This window comes from Oryctolagus cuniculus, chromosome 14, assembly GCF_051225735.1.
Source record: "Oryctolagus cuniculus isolate XC-2025 breed Fujian yellow rabbit chromosome 14, ASM5122573v1, whole genome shotgun sequence".
Lineage (NCBI taxonomy): Eukaryota > Metazoa > Chordata > Mammalia > Lagomorpha > Leporidae > Oryctolagus > Oryctolagus cuniculus.
Window position 1 is genome coordinate 1,562,370 of NC_142880.1, and position 22,482 is coordinate 1,584,851.

The window sequence follows — 22,482 nt, forward strand, 5'->3', positions numbered from 1 at the left end:
ACAGTGCAGACTACTCACAGCGGCTGCTTGCAATCTCCTGAGCCACGAGGCAGCGTGGTCCTTCCACGAATCTGGGGCTTATTTCAGTACAAGAAGGTGTAGACTCCAGCACACTTACGTAACGCAACTAAGAGAAAACAGAGAGTGAGGTGACGATGAGGGCAGAGAGCAGCACCCAGCACACCGAAGTGATGGTCAGAGCACGGGGAGCACTCGCACACTGAGGTGATGTCAGAGCACGGGGAGCACTCAGCACACTGAGGTGATGTCAGTACACAGGGAGCATTCAGCACACTGAGGTGATGTCAGTACAGGGGAGCACTCACACACTGAGGTGATGTCAGAGCATGGGGAGCACTCAGCACACTGAGGTGATGTCAGTGCATGGGGAACACTCAGCACACTGAGGGGATGTCAGAGCACGGGGAGCACTCAGCACACTGAGGTGATGTCAGAGCACGGGGAGCACTCAGCACACTGAGGAGATGTCAGTTCACAGGGAGCACTCAGCACACTGAGGTGATGTCAGAGCACGGGAGAGCACGGGGAGCACTCAGCACACTGAGGAGATGTCAGAGCACAGGGAGCACTCAGCACACTGAGGTGATGTGAGTACACAGGGAGCACTCAGCACACTGAGGTGATGTCAGTACACAGGGAGCACCCAGCACACTGAGGTGATGTCAGAGCATAGGGAGCACTCAGCATACCTAGGTGATGTCAGAGCACAGGGAGCACCCAGCACACTGAGGTGATGTCAGTGTATGGGGAGCACTCAGCACACTGAAGTGATGTCAGCACGGGGAGCACTCAGCACACTGAGGTGATGTCAGAGCACAGGGAGCACTCAGCACACTGAGGTGATGTCAGTGTACAGGGAGCACTCAGCACACTGAGGTGATGTCAGAGCACAGGGAGCACTCCGCACACCTAGGTGATGTCAGAGCACAGGGAGCACCCAGCACACTGAGGTGATGTCAGTACACGGGGAGCACTCAGCACACTGAGGTGATGTCAGTATACAGGGAGCACTCAGCACACTGAGGTGATGTCAGTGTACAGGGAGCACTCAGCACACTGAGGTGATGTCAGAGCACAGGGAGCACTCCGCACACCTAGGTGATGTCAGAGCACAGGGAGCACCCAGCACACTGAGGTGATGTCAGAGCATGGGGAGCACTCAGCACACTGAGGTGATGTCAGAGCACAGGGAGCACTCAGCACACTGAGGTGATGTCAGTACATGGGGAGCACTCAGCACACCTAGGTGATGTCAGTACACAGGAGCACTCAGCACACTGAGGTGATGTCAGAGCATGGGGAGCACTCAGCACACTGAGGTGATGTCAGTACACGGGGAGCACTCAGCACACTGAGGTGATGTCAGTGCACGGGGAGCACTCAGCACACCTAGGTGATGTCAGTACACAGGGAGCACTCAGCACACTGAGGTGATGTCAGAGCACGGGGAGCACTCAGCACACTGAGGTGATGTCAGTACACGGGGAGCACTCAGCACACTGAGGTGATGTCAGAGCACAGGGAGCACCCAGCACACTGAGGTGATGTCAGTACACGGGGAGCACTCAGCACACTGAAGTGATGTCAGTGTACAGGGAGCACTCAGCACACTGAGGTGATGTCAGAGCACAGGGAGCACTGAGCACACTGAGGTGATGTCGGCGACACGTCAGAGAAGCAGGAATACAGTGAGGAATCTGAGGAAAGACGCACGGAGGAACTGTGACAGTGTGAACGCCACCGGAAGTGCTGTGCGGGACGCAGAATTGAAGGGGAAACGCAGAAATGGCAGAGGTCGGAGATAGGGGAGGAAGCGGAAAACATGGCGGACAGGCACGGGAGACCCAGGCAGCACGTACGCTGGGCTGTTACGTGATGTGTGTCCGTGTGTATGAAACACGCGTGTTCCCTGTCCGTGCCCGCAGACTGCACTGCTCTGGGACGCAGGAGTCTGTGACAGTGAGAGCCACGTCCCCTGTGCTGTGTGGCATCGGTGTGGATTACTGCACAGGGGGACAAGTGTGCCACATGGGAGAGAAACCTCGGCTCCCAGGCACAGAGACCACGTGCTGTGGGTGGGTGAAACCCAAGTGGGCTCCAGACTTGGCAGGCGATGCCTTAAGCCAGGAGACGGGAGGGAACCCGGATGGAGCAACCCAAAGAAGAAAACCCAAGTAGGTGTTCTGTCTGCGGCCACCTGACTTCCGGTGCAGGAGCCACGGAAGTCACCTGACACGCTGGGCCACAGGACCCGATGTCCCGAACCCCTCCCCAAGGACCTTCTGGCAGCCACGGGAGGGAGAACCGCTGGTGTGAGGCTGGGGAGGCTCGTAGGACCTCAGGGTGCATCCTGTGTGCGTGACCCTGCTTTCCCAGAATTCCACGAGCGCTCCTGACCACACATGGCTGTCATCCTGTGGATGGGATTCCATCTCCCTCTGCGTGGCTGTGGAGTTGGGACCCCCAGGGCCCCTGCCCCGGGAACCCACACTCGGGTACTGCCACGTCTCCGCCGCAGGGTGTGTATCGCTGGGTCTGCTTCTGGTAGTGACTGGGATTCTTCCTGTTTTAAATGCCCAGAAAGCACATCAGCCTTGCTTAACTGGAAAAAAGTGAGGCCATTCCTGGCTTACGCAACTGAGAAGTGCGGGTGCAAGTGTGGCTCAGGTACAGTGTGGCCTGGTCCTCCACAGCAGGTGCTGCCCAGGTGCATCATGGTCTGGTGCTCCGTGGCAGGTGTGCTCAGGTATGGTGTGGCCTGGTGCTCTGTGGAGGGTGCTGCTCAGGCATGGTGTGGCCTGGTGTTCTGTGGCAGGTACGGCTCAGATACGGTGTGGCCGGCCTGGTGCTCTGTGGCAGGTGTGCTCAGGTATGGTGTGGCCTGGTGCTCTGTGGCAGGTGTGGCTCAGGTACAGTGTGGCTTAGGTACGGTGTGGCCTGGTGCTCTGTGGAGGGTGTGGCTCAGGCATGGCGTGGCCTGGTGCTCTGTGGTAGGTACAGCTCAGGTACTGTGTGGCCTGGTCCTCCACAGCAGGTGATGACCAGGTGCATCATTGTCTAGTGCTCCGTGGCAGGTGTGGCTCCGGTGTGGTGTGGCCTGGTGCTCTGTGGCAGGTGTGGCTCAGGCACGGTGTGGCCTGGTGCTCTGTGGCAGGTGCTGCTCAGGCACGGTGTGGCCTGGTGCTCCGTGGCAGGTGCAGCGTGGCCTGGTGCCCTGTGGGACTGCAGTGGACCTGACTCCTTCCCTTCCCCCCTGCTGTCCGGGGTGTTGCTGGCGTTCTCACGTGGTGTCCAGAGGTTGTGAGCAGCAGCCTGGCCGTGTTCCCTTCACACGTGCAGTGAGAGCAGAGAGAGGACAAAGAACAGCCCTTTGTCAACCTTGCTGAGAAACCCGAGGTTCACCTGGGGTCAGCTCGGCTCCCCGCCCACTCCTGACCACGCCCTGCAGCCCGGCGTCAGTGCCTGGCCCATCCCCGTCTGCCCACTGTCTTCTCGGGAGCCTAGTGCCGGCCCGGCAGGAAGCCAGCGGCCCTGAGGAGGAAGGAGGGGCGCTCTCCGTGGGGGGATTCGAGAGTGCAAGCTTGGCTGCGCTGCCCCCGTCGGCCGTGGGGAGTGGTGTGCAGGGCCACCCCAGGCTGGGACAGAGCCAGCGTCCTCTGCCCTGTGGGAGCAGCCCAGGCTCTGGGTGGCCAGCTTCCCGCTGTTCCCTCTCTCACCTCTGCCTGTCCTCAGCTCTCTGTGTGGGGCCTCCTCTGTGAGGGACGCCAGGATTTCACTGCTTCTCCCGGGCGCTGGTGTTGCTCTCTAAGCCCCTGCTCCAGTGCCCTGTGGCCCCGTGTGCCTCTCGCGTGACCAGAGCTGCCCCAGACTCAGTGTGTCCAGTGCGGGATCGTCCCCACTCCCCGGCAGGACTCTTGTGTTGTGGCCGGGCCCGTGTGTCGCTCGCAGGGAGTCCTGCTCCTCCGTCTCTCTCCTTCCTTCCACCTTCATCTCTCTGGGTTCTGTGGCCCTCAGATGGCAGCGAGCAGCAGTCACCGGGGAAGTGGTCCGTGCACACGTTGCTGGGCCCACCCAGTTTCTGATCTGGGTGGGGGTCTCCGGGGGCCGGGGACGAGCTGGCTGCAGCTGAGGCGAGCTTTCTAACGCACGGGCAGGACCGTTCACCTGCGACGGGGCTGGGCCTCTCTGTGGCAGGGTGCCGAGACCACGTGGGCTACGAGTGCCTGCCCCAGACACTTTCCCGGGGCTGGGTTCCAGCCCGACTGGCCAGGGAGCCCATGAATCCCACATGTGTGTGTGGTCAGCGCGTAGCCCCGTGGATGGCCTTGGAGCGCTGGCTCTGCCTGTCCCTCTCTTCCCTCAGTTGGCCTGAGGGAGGAGACCGGCCGCCTCCCTCAGCGTGTGGCCCCAGGGCCATCGTCCGCCCTGCAGTGCCGTGTCGGAGTTCCCATGTGTCCGTCTGTTAACTCAGATGGGCTTTGCCTTCCTGACGTGACAGTGACTGTCCCCATCCCGGGGCCTCCCTGGCTGCGTGTCATTGTCCCCGTCAGACTCGCATTTCCTCTCTGGCGAGTTTCTTGCTGGAATTTTCGCCCAGGTTTTTGCCTTTTTTTTTAATCGATGTTGAATGTTCTGGCTGCTAACATTTGTTTTTCTGTATTCTAGGATTCATCTCTCAGGCTGTGGTATATCTTTCTTCTCCTTAACTATGGTGTTCCTGCCTTTTGCTTGGGGTTTTGGTGATTGGGAATTGCAATTTTGAAGTCAGATAGTCATCTTTTCTTTGTGCTTTGCTGCCCAGCGTCTCCGTGTGTGTGCTCAGACATCAGGCTGCCGAGTTCACGCGTGTCGCAGCAGAGAGGGGCGGCCTCTGGGCACCTGGGGCTGGGAGTGGTTCTCCACCTGCATGTGTAACAAAAACAGACCATGAGGAAACACTGGATGGCCTTGGAGGGCGGATCTGTGTCTCCCTCTTGGCTGTGCGGTGATCCGGTACTTAGAGGTCAGGGTCTGGAGGAAGGGGTGCCCCTGCGGGTCTGACGGCTGCGTCTTGGGGTAGGGGCTGGGGTCGGGTCCTCCCACAGGCAGGTGCCCGCCGGTGTGCGTCGTGCTGGATGTGTGCTGGAGTCCATGCAGGGCTGACGGCAGCCCCACCTGCCGGCGATGGACCCATGGGCCTCAGCCCGGCTGCACGGAGGACATTGGCAGAATGCTGATGCCCAGGCCATCCTCGGAGAGTGCAGGACTCCTGGCGCAGGCAGCCCGGCCTGGACATGCATTAGGAGTCCCTTGGGTGTTTGCAAGGTGACGGCCACATGGAGACTTTCCCAGAACAGAGGTGGACGCAGGAAGGGGAGGGACCATCAGGACCTCTTGGGCTGGAGCTGCCCGGGGTGTTGGAGGTTTGCAGAGAGGCAGAGCCTGGTGCGAGGGCAGAGCCAACAGCAGGTCCTGGCTGAGGGGATGGAGAGAGAAGAGCGGTTCCAGGAGCGTGGCGTGCAGAGGCAGGGGGCCCAGGCTCACTGTGGGGACGCTGGGGCTGCAGGGCCGAGGCATCCCTCACGGAAGCCCAGAGCGGGTGCGGGGCCCCTTGAGGCGGAAGCCAGCACAGCCCTGTTGACCGAGAGTGCCAGAGAAGACAGGAGCGCGCCGGGCCTGGGAACGGGCTGGCGGGGGAGACGGCACTGGATGAGGTACATTTCCAAGTCTGCCAGCCGCAGGTGGTCGGGTCGTTTTGGGAGAAGCCTCTTCTGGCCCACACCTGGTCCCATTCCTCAGTGGGAACGGATCTTGATTCCTGAAGGAAAGTGCAGCTGGCCTGAGCTCCGTGCGGGTGCACACGTGTGTGTGCAGTGCGTGTTTGAGAACGCACGGCACTACACGTGGTGGGCAGCAGGGATCCCAGAGGGGTCACTGCACTGGGCAGACGGCCTCCGAGCTGGTGCTGGGTGAGGTGGAAGGTACGGACACCCCGAGGCGCACACGCAGCCCGGTGGGCAGACTCCCAGGGTGTGAGCAGGGTCACAGGTGCGGAACCCTCTGGTTGGCAGAGTCAGAGTGGAGCCCGGGGCGGCGTGACGGAAGATGCACGTGCCGCCCGGAAGCAGCACGCAAGCGTCCATCGCAGCAGAGGAGGAGCAGTGCCGGGAGCTGTGGGAGGGAAGTCTCGGCTCCAGCTCCGCTGCCGAAAATCCAGGTGGTCTCAGGCCGCTGAGCTCAGTTCCACAAAGCCCCTCCTGGGCGCCTCCGGGACGCTGTAGAGAGAATCAGAGAGACGAGCGCCTGCAGCCCAGGACTCGGACTGCCCGGAGCAGGCGGTGTGGGCCGCCCAGGTTCATGGCAGAGGCATTAAAATGGAAGCTTATTTTGGTGCAAAGAGGTTTGGAAATTCTTCCATGTTTTTTATGAACTCTTTGAATGCCACTCACGCACATGGATTTGCAAGTATTTTTGTACTGAAATAAACGTGCACAAACTAGTTGAAGCACTCTTGCAGTTTCATGGCCAATAGAACGGGTGCTTCTGCCAGGGTGGGGTTGGCTGCGGGAGCAGGCCTGGGGCATGAATGGGAGGCCAAGACCCCAGGCCAGGGAGGGCTTCTCAAGCCACCCCCTCTTTGTTCTGAATTCCCTGCCTTCTTCTTTTCTGAGGAAACGTCTGGAAGTCAGTGCCGAGCTACCTAACACAACTGCTCCCACTGAAACGGCCAGGCGCCGAGGCACTCAGCCCTGGAGGGTGTGGCTCCGTGGCAGGTGGATCACCCAGCCTGACTCCCTCAGCTGCCCATGGCCCTGTCCCCCTCTGTCCCCGGCCCCGTCCCTGCTCTGCCCCCCTGCACCTGCCCACGGCCTCATCCCTGCTCTGCCCCCTGCACCCGCCCACGGCCTCATCCCTGCTCTGCCCCCCTGCACCCGCCCACGGCCTCATCCCTGCTCTGCCCCCTGCACCCGCCCACGGCCTTGTGTCTCCTCTGCCCCCTGCACCTGCCCACAGCCTTGTGTCTCCTCTGCCCCCTGCACCTGCCCACGGCCACTGCAGTGTGGATGCCGGAAGCTTCCTTGAGCCCCCTGGGGTCTGACCTGAGCCGCCCGGCCCCTCTGTCACGCGCTCGCCAACCCTGCCCTCTGCCTGTGTGTTTTCCCTCTGAGCCCCTCTGTGTCCCTGCCTCGGGGCCTTCGTGCAGGCTGTCCCCTTGCCCACCTGCCTTGATGGAGCGCTGCTGTCTCCCCCTCCCTCACTGCCGGGGTCTTCTCCTCCCCCCAACTGCAGAGTCTCAGGAGAGTGTCTGTGAGGCCACGCTGCCCAGCCAGCGTGAGTGTGGACACTCGCGTGTCAGCAGAGACCCCTCAGGATGTATGCGTGTCCACAGCTGCAGGCTCCCCAGGCTGTGTCCCCGCTCCAGGGCAGCCACGGGCACCTGCAGATGCTACCAGGTCGGCTCCTTGCTCTTTTGCCCTGAGAGCCAGCTCATCGGCAGACCCATGTGCTCTGTGTGTGATCTGTGTGTGAGTCTCCGTCGGCTGCGGGTGCTGCCCAGTGCAGGTGACCGTGTGTGGCCCAGCAGCCTGCCTCATTAGGACCCCGTGTCAGGGGAGAGGCTCGCGTGGGTCTCTGCATTCAGCCCCAGCCTCTCCTCTTCTGCTTGTCACCTGTGACCTCAGCTGTCCCTGGGAGACGTGGCCATGTCCTGGACGGAGCTGGAATAATCGCGGGTCTGTGCCTCTGCAGAGAGACACGTCCCCGCCTTGGGAGAAGACGACCTTGGCTGGACCCTGCCGGTGTCAGCAGGTGACCGCCTGTCCCTGAGCGAAGCTGCTGCTCAGTGAGCTGGCGAGAGGCAGGCAGGAGGTGTGCGGATCCGAAACAGCCCGCCAGCTGCTGTCTGTGCAGGTGCCTGCTGCCGGCTCCCCGGCTGGCCGCTGCCTGGGCCAGTCCTCCGAGCAGGGACAGCTTCCAGGCCGCTGTGGGACCTTGGTCCCTTGGAGTTAAGGTCACATGTTCTAGAGCAGGACCAGGAAGAAGAAAGGAGCCACGAGATAGACGTGGAGTGAGGGACAGGACTGGGGCAGGCAAGAGAGGCCCCCGTGCTGATGTGACAGCCCCCGGCGGCCAGGCGGCGTGCGTGGGGCTGGAACAGGAGAGCAGGAGGCAGGGCGTGGGGAGGGCCCTGCTCTGCCCACAGCTCACGGTGCCCCTTGCTGCTGAGCTGGGGCAGGTGGAGGTCAGAGTGTTGTGCCAACAGCGATGTGGTGTCTTCTGGCAGATGCCACGTGGGACAGTGCCTGGCATGGTGCTGGGACCGCAGACGTCCTCGGCGGGCCGGTGCCTGGCTGCTGCAGGTGCATGGCACTCACAGAGCAGACGCTGTCTCGTGCCAGGCGAGTCCCCCGTGGTTTTGGACACGTGACGCCCCCAGCAGGCCCCTCTCGTGAGCTCTCGGCTCTGAGCGCTTTTCCGTTCATTCCTTGTGAACGTCTGGGCGTTTATCACTTCAGTCGTGAACTGATTTTCAGCCCCTGAACCACTCCTTGAGCAGCCTGACTGGTGGAGGAGAAGTTGTGCCCGTGGGCCTTCCGTGTGCCTGGAGGTCTCCCATGTGCATGGAGGTCTCCTGTGGGGGCTTCCGTGTGTGTGTGCATGGAGGTCTCCCATGGGGGCTTCCGTGTGTGTGTGTGTGTACATAGAGGTCTCCCATGGGGGCTTCTGTGTGTGTGTGTGTGTGTACATAGAGCTCTCCCATGGGTGCTTCTGTGTGTGTGTGTGTGTACATAGAGGTCTCCCATGGGGGCTTCTGTGTGTGTGTGTGTGTGTGTGTGCATGGAGGTCTTCTGTGGGGGCTTCCGTGTGTGTGTGTGTGTGTACATAGAGGTCTCCCGTGGGGGCTTCTGTGTGTGTGTGTGTGTACATGGAGGTCTCCTGTGGGAACTTCCGTGTGTGTGTGTGTGTGTATGTGCATGGAGCTCTCCCATGGGGACTTCTGTGTGTGTGTGTGTGTGTGTGCGCATGGAGGTTTCCTGTGGGGGCTTCCGTGTGCATGGAGGTCTCCCATGCGGGCTTCTGTGTGTGGGTGGGTTTCCGGTGGGGGCTTCCATGTGTGTAGAGGTCTGCCATGGGGGTTTCCATGTGTGTGTGTGTGCGCACACATGGAGCTCTCCCATGGGGACTTCTGTGTGTGTGTGTGTGTGCATGAAGGTCTCCCATGAGGGTTTCCGTGTGTATGTGTGTGTGTGTGTGCGCGCGTGCATGAAGGTCTCCCATGGGGGTCTCCGTGTGTGTGTGTGTGTGCGCGCGTGCACATGGAGCTCTCCCATGGGGACTTCCGTGTGTGTGTGTGTGTGTGTGTGTGTGCATGGAGGTCTCCCGTGCGGGCTTCTGTGTGTGGGGGGGTCTCCTGTGGGGGCTTCCTTGTGTGTAGAGGTCCGCCACGGGGGTCTCCGTGTGCACGTGCATAGATCTCCTGTGGCGGCTCTTGTGCGTAATCGGTACTTCTGTTTTCTCTCCTGAGACAGCACTGGCTTGCCTGAGCACCCGTGCGTCTGGAGTGAGAATCCCCTGTACCACTTCGCACGGGGCAGAGCTTCCAGGCCTTTCCGGTGGCTGTTCCGTCATGCCGGGCGCTGTGAGCTGGGCCCTGGGCGGCTGGCTCCTGTCACTCGGGCTGTGCAGAGCGGCGCCAGGAGGGTTTGCCAGCCTCTCACCTGCTGTTCTTCCTTTAGCAGGTGTCGTCTGCGGAGGTGCGCATCGGGCCCATGAGACTGACCCAGGACCCCATCCAGGTACGTCCCCGGCTCTCGGGAGGGGCCGGCTGCACCCCTGTCCCGTGGCAGGTCCAGGTCGGGAGTAGGGGGGTCTCCTTTTCAGGGCAGGTGTTTCTGTGATCAGTTGGAGGGGCTCTCTGGCCTGAGAGCAGACAGTAATCTGCAGCCCGCACTCACCCACGTGCATGGTACGTGCGCACCTGTGTGTGTGTGCGTGTTTTCCTTCGTGTCGGCCTGGAGGACTCTGGTGGTTTTCTGGGAGAGCTGGAAGCCGCCCCACCTGGAGTGCAATAGAACAGGTAGATGGCGCGGCAGGCCGTGAGGGAGACGGCGCACGCACCAAAACTCTCGTCGGCTGAGCAGGCAGCGAGGGGCCTCTGCGGGGGGTCACAGCTCTGCCTTGAGGTGGCTGTGGGGCCACGTGTGGATCCTTAGCCCTCCTGCCCGTGCCCTTCCTCAGGGTGGGACGGCCAGCGCCGCCTCTTGGGGGCTGTGAGGTGGCCACAGCCCTGCCTGGCGGTGGGAGTGCTCAGTGCGCACCTGCTGCTCTCTGGGTAGAGGAGAGATGAGAAAATGCTGCCCTCGTGTCCCTGTGACGTAAGCCAGGGCGCCTCCCGGCTCTGCCGCACGGCGGGAAGCCAGGGTTCCAGGGCCGCCGGCGCAGCCGCCTGCCAGGCAGACCTCGCTCTCACAGTCTCAGCCCTGTAGCTCCCACGGCCCCTTAGTGAGAAGCACGTAGCAGATGGAGTAGCAGAGGGAGTGTGTACGCTCCTAAGGAAGTTGAAGTCTGCATTTAAGTCGTCCAGATGCACCACCTGTTTGTCCACACGGTGGCTTGTGCGCACCTGGGAGCAGGGCCTGGGAACAGGCAGCCGACACGTGGGTGAGGCAGGAAACCAACCTAGAAATGTGCTGTGCGATTCATGAGCGAATGGAAAAAGAAAATGACTCTACGTGCTTGCTCAGAACGGGAAATGCAAATCTGGAGAGAAAGGAGAAAACAAAAGGAAAGATTTCACTTGGGAAAATCAGATGAAAACAAATTTAGGAGCAGAGAGAGCGAGGGGAAAATAAACAGAAGCCACAGCGATGTGTGTGGCTTGCAGGCAAGCGGAAAATTCCAGTCCTCTTTCTGGGTGTGTGCTTTGTGCTCGGATTTTGAATAAAGGCAGAGACAGACAGCGAGGTTGTTAGCTGGCAATTTTCCCAGGGCAGTTTCCAGATTGCTCCTTGGGGTTGCTGTGGCTCTCAGATCCGTGGCGCTGAGCCAGAGCTGTGCTCTGGGCAGCCCCGCTCATGACTGTGATGGTGAGGAGAGCTGGACTTTAAAAACAAAAAACAAAAAACAGACATTTTATCCAACTGTCAAATACTTCAGGTATTTAGTGTGTGTGTGTGTGTGTGCACGCGCGCATGCACCTGTGCCCACACCCACTTCCATCAGATGTCAGCCGTGTGCCCTGGGTGTTTCCAGTGTTTACAGACTGTGTGTGTTTATGTACGTGTGTGTGTGCCCACACCTGTGCCCTCACCCACTTCCATCAGGTGTTGGCCGTGTGCCCTGGGTGTTTCCAGTGTTTACAGACTCTGTGTGTTTATGTACGTGTGTGTGTGCCCACACCTGTGCCCTCACCCACTTCCATCAGGTGTCAGCCGTGTGCCCTGTGCATCCCACGTCTCACACACGGAGTCGTCCCCGTGCCAGCGTTACCCCGTGATGGGCGTTTGTATGTCCGCTCTCTGTGATGAAGCCAGGGGGAGCGTTTGTCCTGCTGGCAGCGTTGAACTTCATCTGAGAGGCTCTGTGCTGGGGGTTTGTTCCCTCTTTTCACCATCCACGGGCGTCGTCTCTAGGCCTGCACGATGAAGGCAATTGGTCGTCTTCTAAGAGTTCTACAGCCCTGTCTCTGACGTGCAGCCTGAGATCTGGTCCGAGTTAGGGTCTGCAGGTGGAGTGAGGGGGAGGTCCCACTCCGCTCTGCTGCACGCAGTGTCCGGTTGGGCCAGCACCACTGTGGAGTGTCGCTCCACTGGAACATCTGGGTTCTTTGCTGGGCTCTGGGTCTCTTCCCTGATCGTCACGTCTCTCCTTAACGCCAGCTCCACTTCGTCTTGCTTCCTGAGCTTTATGGTACATTTGAAAACGGTGATGTACAAATTCGCAAGTTTTTCCCTTGGTTTTCCAGGTCAGTTTGGCCCTCTGGGGTCCTTATGTATAGGAATTTTAGGCCAGCTGTGCTAGCCCTTGTCCCCAGCTGGGAGCCGGTGACGCCTGTCCGTTCTGCAGGGTCTCGTGTTCCCCGACCGAGCTCAGCTTGCTGACGTGGGTGATTGTCTTTGGATTTTCCAGATACTGGAATTTGTCATCTTTCTTTTATTCTTCCTTTTTAATAAATAAATAAGATTTACTTATTTATTTGAAAGGCAGAGTTACAGAGAGGCAGAGGCAGAGAGAGACAGAGACAGAGAGAGAGGTGTCTTCCACCCACTGGTTCACTTCCCTGATGGCTGCAATAGCTGTGCTGATCCAAAGCCAGAAGCTTCATCCGGGTCTCCCATGCGGGTGCAGGGGCACAAGCACTTGGGCCCTCCTCCACTGCTTTCCCAGGCCACAGCAGAGAGCTGGATCGGATGAGGAGCGGGTGGGACTGGAACCGGTGCCCATATGGGATGCTTTACCCGCCACACCACAGCGCCGGCCCCATGTCCTCCTTTTTCTTCCCCTCCAATCTGAAAGTGCTTTTCTGCTTGCCTGACTGCACTGGCCAGACAGTGCAGAGCGAGGCGTGTGTCGTGGTTCAGTGCCCCCAGAGCTTTGCCAGAGGGTACCCGTCTGTACCCTTCAAGCAGTGGCAGCCTTCTGGTCACTTCCAGTCCTTGGTGGTGTTTGCTGTTCTGAGTCGTTGGCAGCTTCCTGCCCTGGCGGAAGAGCGACGCTGTGTTCCTGCGACTTGAATTCTCATTCTCGTGACCCGTGACTGCTGGGGAGCTCTTTCTGGTTCCGTTACTGGCCACTCCTCTATTTTCTTTTGCAAAGTGCGCGAGCAGCAGCTGGGGCTGGCTCAGGCCAAAGCTGGGAGCCAGGCCCTGAACCCGGGTCTCCCGGGAGGGTGGCGGGGAGCCGGTCCTCCGAGTCCTCCCCACTGCCCCTGAGGGTCTGCACCAGCAGGGAGCCCGGGGGCCGAGCGGAGCCGGGACTGGAGCTCGGGCTCCGCGGTGTGGGATGCAGCACTGTTGCTGTCCAGCCACCCCTCCGGCCCCTTGTCGGATTTTGAGAGCGTTCTCTCCAGTCGGTGGTCCTGCTTGCATTTTCAGACTCCGGTTCTTGACGCACGGAAGTTCCCATCTTCCTGAAGTCCGATTACCAGCCTTTCCCTCAGGCTCTGACCCGCTCGGGGTGGAGGTGCTCAGTCCTGGGTTCCTTGTCACTGAAGTGCACCTGACCTGCCGCCACTGGGGGTTGTGCTCGGTGCCGCCCTGGGGTCACCCCACCCGAGGCCCTGCCGAAAATGGTTGCCTGGTTGCTGCCAGCTCCCCTCATTACGACTGCTCCTCCTCCTCTTCCTCTCCCTGCTCCGACTGCTCTCGCGCCTTGCTGCCCATTCCCTGATGGTTGTACCTGTTGGCTGGCAGTGTTTGGAAAATGTGTTGGTTGGAGCCAGAATCATATGTGTGTATGTGTGTGTGTATGTGTGTATATATGTGTGTGTGTGTGTGTGTGTGTGTGTATATAGGCTCAGCTTTGCTCATTAGCTGCCCAGCCTTGTGTTCCTGCTGACTGCCTGTTGGTCCCGGGCCAGGTGTCTCTGGATCCTTTTCCTTGTTCTCTTCCGTCCATCAGGGGTACTGCAGCGGGGTTCCCGTACCGAGACACCAAGGCCTGTTAACAGGAAGTGGTCTCTCATTTTGCCCGCGTAAGGCCCAGGTGGAATTTCTTATCCGAAAGCCCGAGCCCACACCAAGAGAGGGGTATTTCTTTACACATTTTAGCTTCTTTGTCTCCCTTATCTGGCCACACACTTACCTTTGATGGGATGTTCTAAGCTGCACATGTGCACATGGTTACTGATGACGCTGGGTCCACACTCACTGAGCTGAGTGACTGGCAAGGGTTAACACCACTGCTCTGCCCTGGCAGGCGGAGCCTGGAGTGGTTACGGGGAGCAGGTGGGGCCTGCAGGTGGGGCCTGCAGGTGGGGTCTGCAGGAGGGGACTGCAGGTGGGGCCTGCAGGTGGGGCCTGCAGGAGGGAACTGCAGGTGGGGCGCTCTCTCAGGCAAGCAGGTAACAGCCACACCTCATTCCCGGACGGGATCCTCCCTTTCTCTCCTGACCTTGGGAAGCCTCTTCCCCAGCTTTAATCACATCCGGTGGAAACCAGGTTTAATGGAAAGACCAGGGCCTTTGCCAGAGAACCAGACCGGCTTTCTTGGTTAGCTTTTTCCCTGCAACGTCTGTTACTGTTTTTCTTCTTCAACTCTCTCTTTGCACTTTTTTCCAAGATTTTGTTTATTTATTTGAGAGGCAGAGTTATGGACAGAGGGAGAGACAGAGGGGTCTTCCATCTGTTGGTTCACCCCCGACATGGCTGCAACAGCCAGGGCTGAGCCGACCAGGAGCCAGGAGCTTCCTCCAGGTCTCCAGGCGGTGCCGTCTTCTGCTGCCTTCGCGTGCCATAGCAGAGAGCTGGATTGGAAGAGGGAAAGCCGGGACACAAACGGTGCCCGTGTGGGCTGCCAGCACCACAGGCAAAGGCTGAGCCCGACTCTGGCTATACGCTTTCAAGAATCCTGTTGTAAGCAGCCCGTAGCTTTACTTCCTAACATCTCGTCCATCATCCCCGTCTTCTAACAGGCAAGCTCAGACTGGTGGCGCTGGGTGCGACTCCTGCACATGACCTGGTTTGGTTTTGTGTTTCGTGTTGAATGCCTTCTCCTCTTTTCCGTAGTGGTCCAGTTGGCAGAGTTTGTGAAGTTGCATTTTAGGTTCTGTGCAGCTCTGGGAGCTGGAGCCTGCTCGTGTCTCTGTAGTCTGACGGCTGCGTCGTGTGCTCATGGAGGGAGCAGTCAGACCCTGCCTTTCCAGCAAGACGCTGTCGGCACCGGATTCACCCGGCCCTTGCCGGCTGCCTGGCTCAACTTGGTTGTCTGTAGTTTGGAACTGACTGTGTTTGCTGCCTTGAAATAGGAAAAATGTCGTATCTGTTCACAGCCCACAGAACACGACTGTAGATAAAAACTGACCAACCCCTCCCGCCTGGGGCCAGGGCTGGAAACTGCCCACACGGCGGTGTGCCCAATCCCGGGTGGCCCCAGTGGGTGCTGGGGGCCAGAGTCTCTGTCTAATGTGAGACGTGGACTGTGAAGAGACAAAGACAACACAGCACAAAGCCAAGGGCCTCACACGGACTCCGGGTCCGGATCTTGGGTCCTTCCCGCGAGCCAGCCGACTACTGCCTCACGGAGAGGTAGAGCAGGTGTGGGGTCCTCCGACCACAGAGAGCTTGGAGGAGCTGCACCCCCAGTGGGGCCCTGGCTGAGGCTCGCGGATGGCGAGGCCCTCAGACTGCCATGTCAGGGTTTGTTTAAAGCTCCAGCCGTGTGCCAGTGGTTTCGTTTGTGTTTTTTCTCTCTTGGAGACGAGCATTTACTTGGTTTCCGCGTGGAAATGATGAAGATACTGGTTAGCCTTCTCCACCGGAGCTGTTCAGGCTCGGGAGGAAGTGGCTTCGTCCGAAGTTTCCGGATGTGGCTGCATTGGAAGCCCTGTGGCTGGGGTCCGTGGGGGAGTTGGCTCCGTGACGTGGGACACGGGAGCCGCACGCCCCACGCTTGGCCGGCAGGAGGAGCATCTCTCCTGGGGGTGACCCCCGCCGATGGCCCTGTTGCCCAGTCCCGGCGAGAGACCCAAAGCAGGGGAGGTGCCTTGAGGCCGACGGTTCCCGTGACCCAACTCCCTTCCCGGGCCCTGCCTGTCTCCAGCGCCTCTGCTTGCCCAGGGTCCGGGCTGCACATGTACTGCTGGGCCCTCCCGCGAGGTGGCCTGGGAATCGTCCTGCTCGGGGCCGTCGTCCCCCCTTCACGATCTGCCCTTCTGTGTCGTGTGGGTGTGGATTTCTCTAGAACCTCTGCATCCTGGGGCCTTCGTGACTTGGAGCCCGGGGCCTCATGGGAGCCGACGTCCGTGCAGTGAGCGACACAAGGGACGGTGATGAGCTCTGCGTGTGTTCAGACTCCGTAGCTCCCGCGGCCAGCAGCTGCCTTCCTGTCCTGTCTCAGTGCCGTCCCCGTGGCCCAGCCAGTTTCGTGGCACCACGAGTCGTTGGGAATTTCGGGCCCACGTTTTCAGGGGCTGGAGAGAAGCAAGAAGGACTCGGCTACCTCAGAGATCGCGGGGCCCCGGAGTCGGGCAGCACTCGGCTGACGTCCTGGCAGCCGTGTGGCCGTGCCTGTCTTTCCTGTCCAGGCTTGGAGTCCGGCGTGTGAAGCGGGCGTATGGCTGCCTCCACAGAGCTGCTAAAGGATTGCCAAGTGTGACCGGGCTCGGGTGTCTTTGGAGTTCTGAGTGGCGCGGGGCCCTCGCTCTCTGCAGCAGCGTGACGGCCACACGCTCTCAGGACACTTGAGCAAAGTTCCAGGCCACTGTGTGCGTGTGAAGGGGCCTGCCCCTGGCCACTGGCCACTGCTTCGTGTTCCGTGGCCGTGTCTCACGGTGGCGTGTGTGTGGTCTGGAAGTGGACGCTGAAGGCAGGTGTGGATCCCTGGTGGGCTGTGCTGACGCGCCCTCCCTCCGAACAGTAACTATAGCCAACACCTGGGCTGCCCCCTTCCGGTTGGGAGGCGTAGGCCTGGCTTCCCTCTTTCTCATCATTCGCCTTCTACTTTAGCTGCCCCAGGCAAGCCCCGCCACGGCTTTGCTGTGGGCGTCGCCAGCTGCTGAGCTCGCCTGTGGGCTGGTGGCTGCAGTGGTCATGACCCGAGCACCCCTGCGCTGCCGGCACCCGCAGTCCTGGTGCCACCCCGGCACCTCTGCTTCGCTCTCTCAGGCAGCCACGCACCCCCCACTCCCACCCCATGCACCGTTTGAGCCCAGAATGAGAGATGAACTCAAGCTGTGGTCCTGAGACGTTGCGGGTGGAGCCCTCCCTGAGGGCGAGGGGGCACAGACATCACGTCACGGGACGTCCGAGGAGCTGTGCCGCGGGCCTCACTTCGCCCGTTCTGAGATGCACGGTGTCCCGGCGTGGCTGAGTGACAGCACAGCCCCAGCACGCGTCTCACACGGTGCTCACGTGGCTTTTCACCGAAGCGTTGCAGGAAACACAGGCTTTGCTGCCGGCTCTTCTGCCCACACGTCACTGCTTATGTAACAGCGACTTAGGACGCCAGCTTGTCCGTCCTGGGCCTGCTCACCGCCCCGCTGTCACTCAGCTCACGTACAGACAGCAGAGCACGTGGTGGCGCGCTTCCTGGCTCTCGGTGGGAGCCCCGCATGACACTGACCAGTGTCGCAGGCGGACCGCGGCCAGGCTGAGTGAGCAGCCGCAGCATGCGTGCAGTGCCCGGGTAGTAGAGCTGTGTGGCCTTGACGCAGGCGCGAGCAGAGGTGGCCGAGACGCAGCCGCCGTGGGAATGCTCAGGCCGCCTCTGCGCTGGGATTCCAGACGCGCCGCCAGGTCACGCTTAGCGGCCTTGAACTCTTCCTAAAGCTTGGGTCAGCACCCGGGACGGAAAGAGTGACGTCGTCACAGAGGAAGTGGGGTCAGCACAGCTGCCTGTAAAATACAGACCAGGGGCGCTGTGTGACACGGAGGCCCGGAGCGTGCGGTGTCGGCCGCTGGTGCACGGTTAGGCGACGGCTCCCCAGGCACAGCAAAGCCGGGCTGCTCTGGCCCGCGACTTTTACCCAGGAGGTGGCGAGTGCTGTCCAAACCACCTCGGTACGTTTTCCCAAAGAATAGAGCATTGCAGTTCTCAGTGTTTCTAACTGCGCTGTACGGATTTAGTTAGCTTTGTGGTTTCTTTGTTAACCAACACAAAAAGTCAGCGCTGGCGCAGACTCAGTAGAGACCACAGGGCCGTCACAGTGTCGGCCAGTGTCGACTCAGATCGCCGTGCTTGGGGCACCGTTGTTTTCTGACCCTGGGCAGGGCAGGGCTGCCCCTGAGAGACCCCGCCTCACGGCTGCCAGCTTCAGCCCAGGTCACTTCTTTGACTTCTGTGCGCTGACAAGGCACGGGGGACGTGGCCTGTCCCCTCCACCGCTCCAGGGCATCGGCTCACAAAGGCAGCTCCCTGTGCTCCACTGAGGCAGAGCGAAAGCCCGTGAGAGCGTCGAGCGTCGCACGCGGCTCACGCGAGTGCAGACAGCACCTGGGTCTGATGCCTGCCCGGCACACGGAAGCCTGCGTCTCGTCTGGCACCTGGGAGGGGCAGGCGTTGCATGCGCTGTCCCGGTCTCCTGCCTCACAGCGGGCTCACAGCCTCTCTCTCCAGGGATTTGCAGTGGGGGCAGGGCCTGGGGCTGCTGCAGGAAGACCCTCACCCTCTGAGCCCAGGGACCCTCCTTGTCACCTGCCCCAGCTTGGGCTGACGGCACAGCACTGCCGTCTTGTCTGAAATATACAAGGGTCTTCAGGAAGTTCTTGGTGTCGTGGGAAACTGCCCAGATTTTGGTAGTTTTTATGGCAAAATACGCTGCGCTTTCCATCCGTCGGGGAAGTGTCTGGTGAAATCCCGGTTGTTAAGTCTGACTCTGCCTGCAAGGCTTTCTCATCTGTGCCCCAGCCCCCTGGGAGCATGGCCCCTCTCGGCCCTCGTCACCCAGGCTCCCTTTGGTCCCTGGAACCCTCTGCCCCGGCGGGGGCTCTGAGGCTGCACCTGCCACGCTGCTCCTCCCAGCACCACCTCGCTCCCGCGTCTGTTCCCCGCATGCACCTGGCCTGTGCCGCTCTGACCGCCGACTCCGTCCCGCCCCCCGCACCTGCTCCCGGCCGCTCGCTGGGCCCTGCTGCTGCTGCACTGCGTGTCCACTGCCCTCCCACCCCTGAGTGGTCAGCCTGCTGCTGTGTCTGCTGCCTGGTGTGTGTCCCTCTGCCCCTGCAGGGCCTGGCATCCTTCGCCCGTGTGGCACACAGCAGGTGGCCCAGGAGGTAACCGCTGGGTGACGTTGACGGACTCTGGAGAGGGACACTGAGTCTCAGGAGGACACGTCAGACAGATGAGGTCAGCAGTGTCTGTCCCAGGGCCCGGCAGGGCAGCAGAGCTGTGTTCTTCCCATGGGAGTTATGTGTAGGGGCCCAGTGGCGTCAGGGACGCGAACGTCTTGCTTGGAAATCATCACTCAGCGTATGATGAGAGGCGGGAGGTTCTGTGCCTACAGACCGAGTCTCCCACGTCCGGGGCTGTGGCTTCTGGCACAGACCTGGCGTTTCTCACTGTGGCTCGTGTGCCGATGCTGTGGTCTGAAGGCTTTGCTCCTCCTGTTCAAGTCCGCACTGCTGTGTGTCGCTCCTCTTGCGGGGCCACCTCCCGTTTCTTCCTGGAAGAGAGAAGAACGTTGCCTGAGCGAGGCCCGTCCAGAGCACCGTGGGCCGCGGAGCAACAGAGCCCGGCCCGGTGAGCCCCGGGAAGGGGCTGCCCCGCGTGCCCCTTGCGTGTGCTCGCCGGCCCCACGCTGAGGAGAGCGTGTCAGAGCCGCTGAAACGTGATGGTGGAGAAAAGGGAAGTGAGTCCCAGTGCCGAGCGCGTGGTGCGTGTGGTGGACTCTGCCCTTCAGCCGAGCGGGGAGCTGCTGGCGAGGCTCGGTACCGAGCGCCCGCCTGCCTTGTTCTGAAGGAGAGCTGTTTGCTTCGCAGGTGCATACGGGTGAGCAGCAGAGTTAGGGAGGTGGGGAGGGGTCGACGTGTGCCCTGGGCGGGCGCCAGGTGCTGCATCTCTGACCTTCTGCTTGTCCGTGCACTTGCCGGTTTCCGTCCTTCGGTATTTTCCAAGTGGGATGGTGGTGGCGGGACGAGTTTGGCTTGTTTGTTTCCGCGCGGTGGCTGATGCTGCCGTGGGCTTCAGAGCCCTCGGGGTGACGGCCGGCCCTTGTCTTCCCAGGCACGAGGCAGGAGAGGGCGCTGGAGTGTCTCCGGTGTTTCCTTAACGCTGAGCGCTGCCCTGTTTCGCCCCCCACTGATGGCTGGGTCTCTGCTCTCCCGGCCGGAGGGCTGTGCTGCGTTTCCCAGAAGGCTCAGCAGGTGCAGGCTGAGCAGAGGCAGGAGGTGCCGGCCTGGCCTGGGCCGCAGGGAGGGCGGCGAGGCTGGGACTGAGACTAGAGAAGCCAACTGGAGTGAGCCAGCACCCCGGTGCGGGCGGTGGGAGGGCCGGCTCCGCCTTCCCGGGGTGGGAGGAGGACGCAGGGAAGCGTGGACAGCACGGCTGCTCTCTTTCCGGCGCCTGGGCTGCAGCCCAGAGAAGCAGGTTCTCCTCCTCCTCGTTCTGTCGCCTTCCTGCTCCTTGTTTGGCAAAGGTTGAGTGTTGGCTTCGTCTCCAAGGTCGACTTCCCTTCCGTGGCTGTGTCCTCCTTGGCGTTTTGGTGCTGCGGTCCGAGACTGCGGGGACGTCGGCCGACACCACCTGCCCGGGGTCCAGGCACGTGCACGCGAGTCGCCTAAGTGTTGTTGATGGTTTTACTCATAACAGGCTCCTGGGGCTGCAGCTAGTGACGGTCACCCGTGATAACAGCACCCAGAGCACCCTGTCCTGCAGGCCAGAGGGGAAATGACCTGTGCAGAGGCCGCGTGGCCAGTGCAGCTGGCACGGGCGTGAGTCCGGGAGGCCCCGCAGGCGCCGCTCGTGGCCGGAACGCCGCGGGCTGTTGCTGACGGCCACCGTCGGGACACTCTGTCCTGTGTTGCAGGTGCTGCTGATCTTCGCGAAGGAAGACAGTCAGAGCGCCGGCTTCTGGGGGGCCTGCGACAGGGCCGGCTACACGTGCAGCATCGCCCGCACGCCCGAGGCAGCCCTGCAGTGCTTCCTGGACAAGCACCACGAGATCATCGTCATCGACCACAGGCAGACGCGCAGCTTCGACGCAGAGGCCGTGTGCAGGTGCCTCCGTGATGTGTTACGCTTCATACATGTGCACTTAGCGGGTGCCTCCGTGGTCCAGTGTGCTCACGCGTGCCCATTGGGGGGTGCCTCCGTGGTCCAGCGTGCTCACACGTGTCTATTGGGGGGTGCCTTCCATAATCAGTGTGCTCACGCGTGTCCATTGAGGGTGCCTTCCGTGGTCCAGCGTGCTCACGCGTGTCCATTGAGGGGTGCCTTCTGTGGTCCAGCATGCTCACGCGTGTCTGTTGGGGGGTGCCTTCCGTGGTCCAGCGTGCTCGCATGTGTCCATTGTGGGGTGCCTTCCATAATCAGTGTGCTCACACATGTCCATTAGGGGTGCCTCCGTGGTAAAGCGTGCTCACACGTGTCCATTGGGTGTGCCTTCCGTGGTCCAGCGTGCTCACTCATGTCCATTGGGGGTGCCTTCCGTGGTTCAGCGTGCTCACGTGTGTCCGTTGGGGGGTGCCTCCCGTGATTCAGCGTGATCATGTGTGTCCATTGGGGATACCTTCTGTGGTCCAGCGTGCTCACACATGTCCATTGGGGGTGCCTTCCATGGTCCAGCATGCTCATGCATGTCCATTGGGGGTGCCTTCCGTGGTTCAGTGTGCTCATGTGTGTCCATTGGGGGTGCCTTCTGTGGTCCAGCATGCTCACACGTGTCCGTTGGGGGGTGCCTCCATGATCACTGTGCCTCACAGACATGTCGTCTTGGCGGGTGCCTTCCATGACGTATGTTTCACACGTGTCCACTCAGTAGCAGCGTTCTGTGATTCAGTGTGTTGCACACAGACCTGTTTAGCACCATCAATGTAGATTTGCTTGCACAGGGACTTCAAAAATTCATGGAAAATGGAGTTAGGGATAAATTTTGAGGTGCGCACATAGTTTCTCAGCACGTATTGATCTTCGTGGTTCCATCTGCGTGACCTGTTGGAAGGGATCGCCTGGTGCCTTTAGTTCCTACGGGGGTGTGAAGACGCGGGCTGCCGCCTCCACGCGGTGCGCCGTGAGAACCGTGGCTGTTCCTGCCTTTCCCGTTCCGCTCGTTTGGGCTGCACGGGGTTTGGAGCTGTGAGCTGGGCTCACGTGACATCGGGGTGTCCCCCTTCCCACCCCGGGTATTGCTGGTAGACAGCGCTAAAATCCATTCAGTTCTTCTTTTTTTAAATTTATTTATTTATTTTATTTGAGGGGCAGAGTGGCAGAGAGAAACCGTCCATCTGCTAGGTCACTCACCACGTGATGGCAACAGCTGGGGTAAGGCCAGGCCTAAGCCAGCAGCCTGGAACTCCGTCCTGATCTCCGACATGGGTGCGGGGCCAAAGCCCTCGGGCCGTCCTCCGCTGCTTCCCAGCACGTGAGCAGGGCGTGGATCGGAAGTGGAGCATCCAGGGCTCGGACCGGCGCCCACGTGGGTGCAGCTTCACCCAATACATGCACCTCTTGTCACACAGGCAGAGTCTGGATTGAAGCTGTGTATTTTCATCTCATTATTCTGTTCCGAAGTGAGCATCAGAAATGTGTGAAATGTGGATTTTGCTTTGCTTGACACAGACCGGCAGGGAGGGGAGGCAGCCACACTGCAGTGGGGAGGGTCCCTGCCCG

The 22,482-nt window shown here is 60.7% G+C and overlaps 1 protein-coding gene across 11 annotated transcripts in view; it reads left to right on the forward strand.

The window, feature by feature from the left end:
- Positions 1-22,482, forward strand: part of PDE8B (phosphodiesterase 8B) — a 198,728-nt gene that overhangs the window by 113,276 nt on the left and 62,970 nt on the right. For 7 of the 11 annotated variants that reach the window (XM_089312885.1, XM_089312884.1, XM_089312881.1 and 4 more), the window contains exons 2-3: positions 9,738-9,797; positions 20,681-20,871. In XM_089312885.1, coding sequence (XP_089169011.1) covers positions 9,738-9,797; positions 20,681-20,871 — 251 coding nt within the window. The remainder of the gene's footprint in view (positions 1-9,737; positions 9,798-20,680; positions 20,872-22,482) is intronic. The other 4 variants (XM_089312886.1, XM_089312882.1, XM_089312890.1 and 1 more) reach the window with 1 other exon arrangement.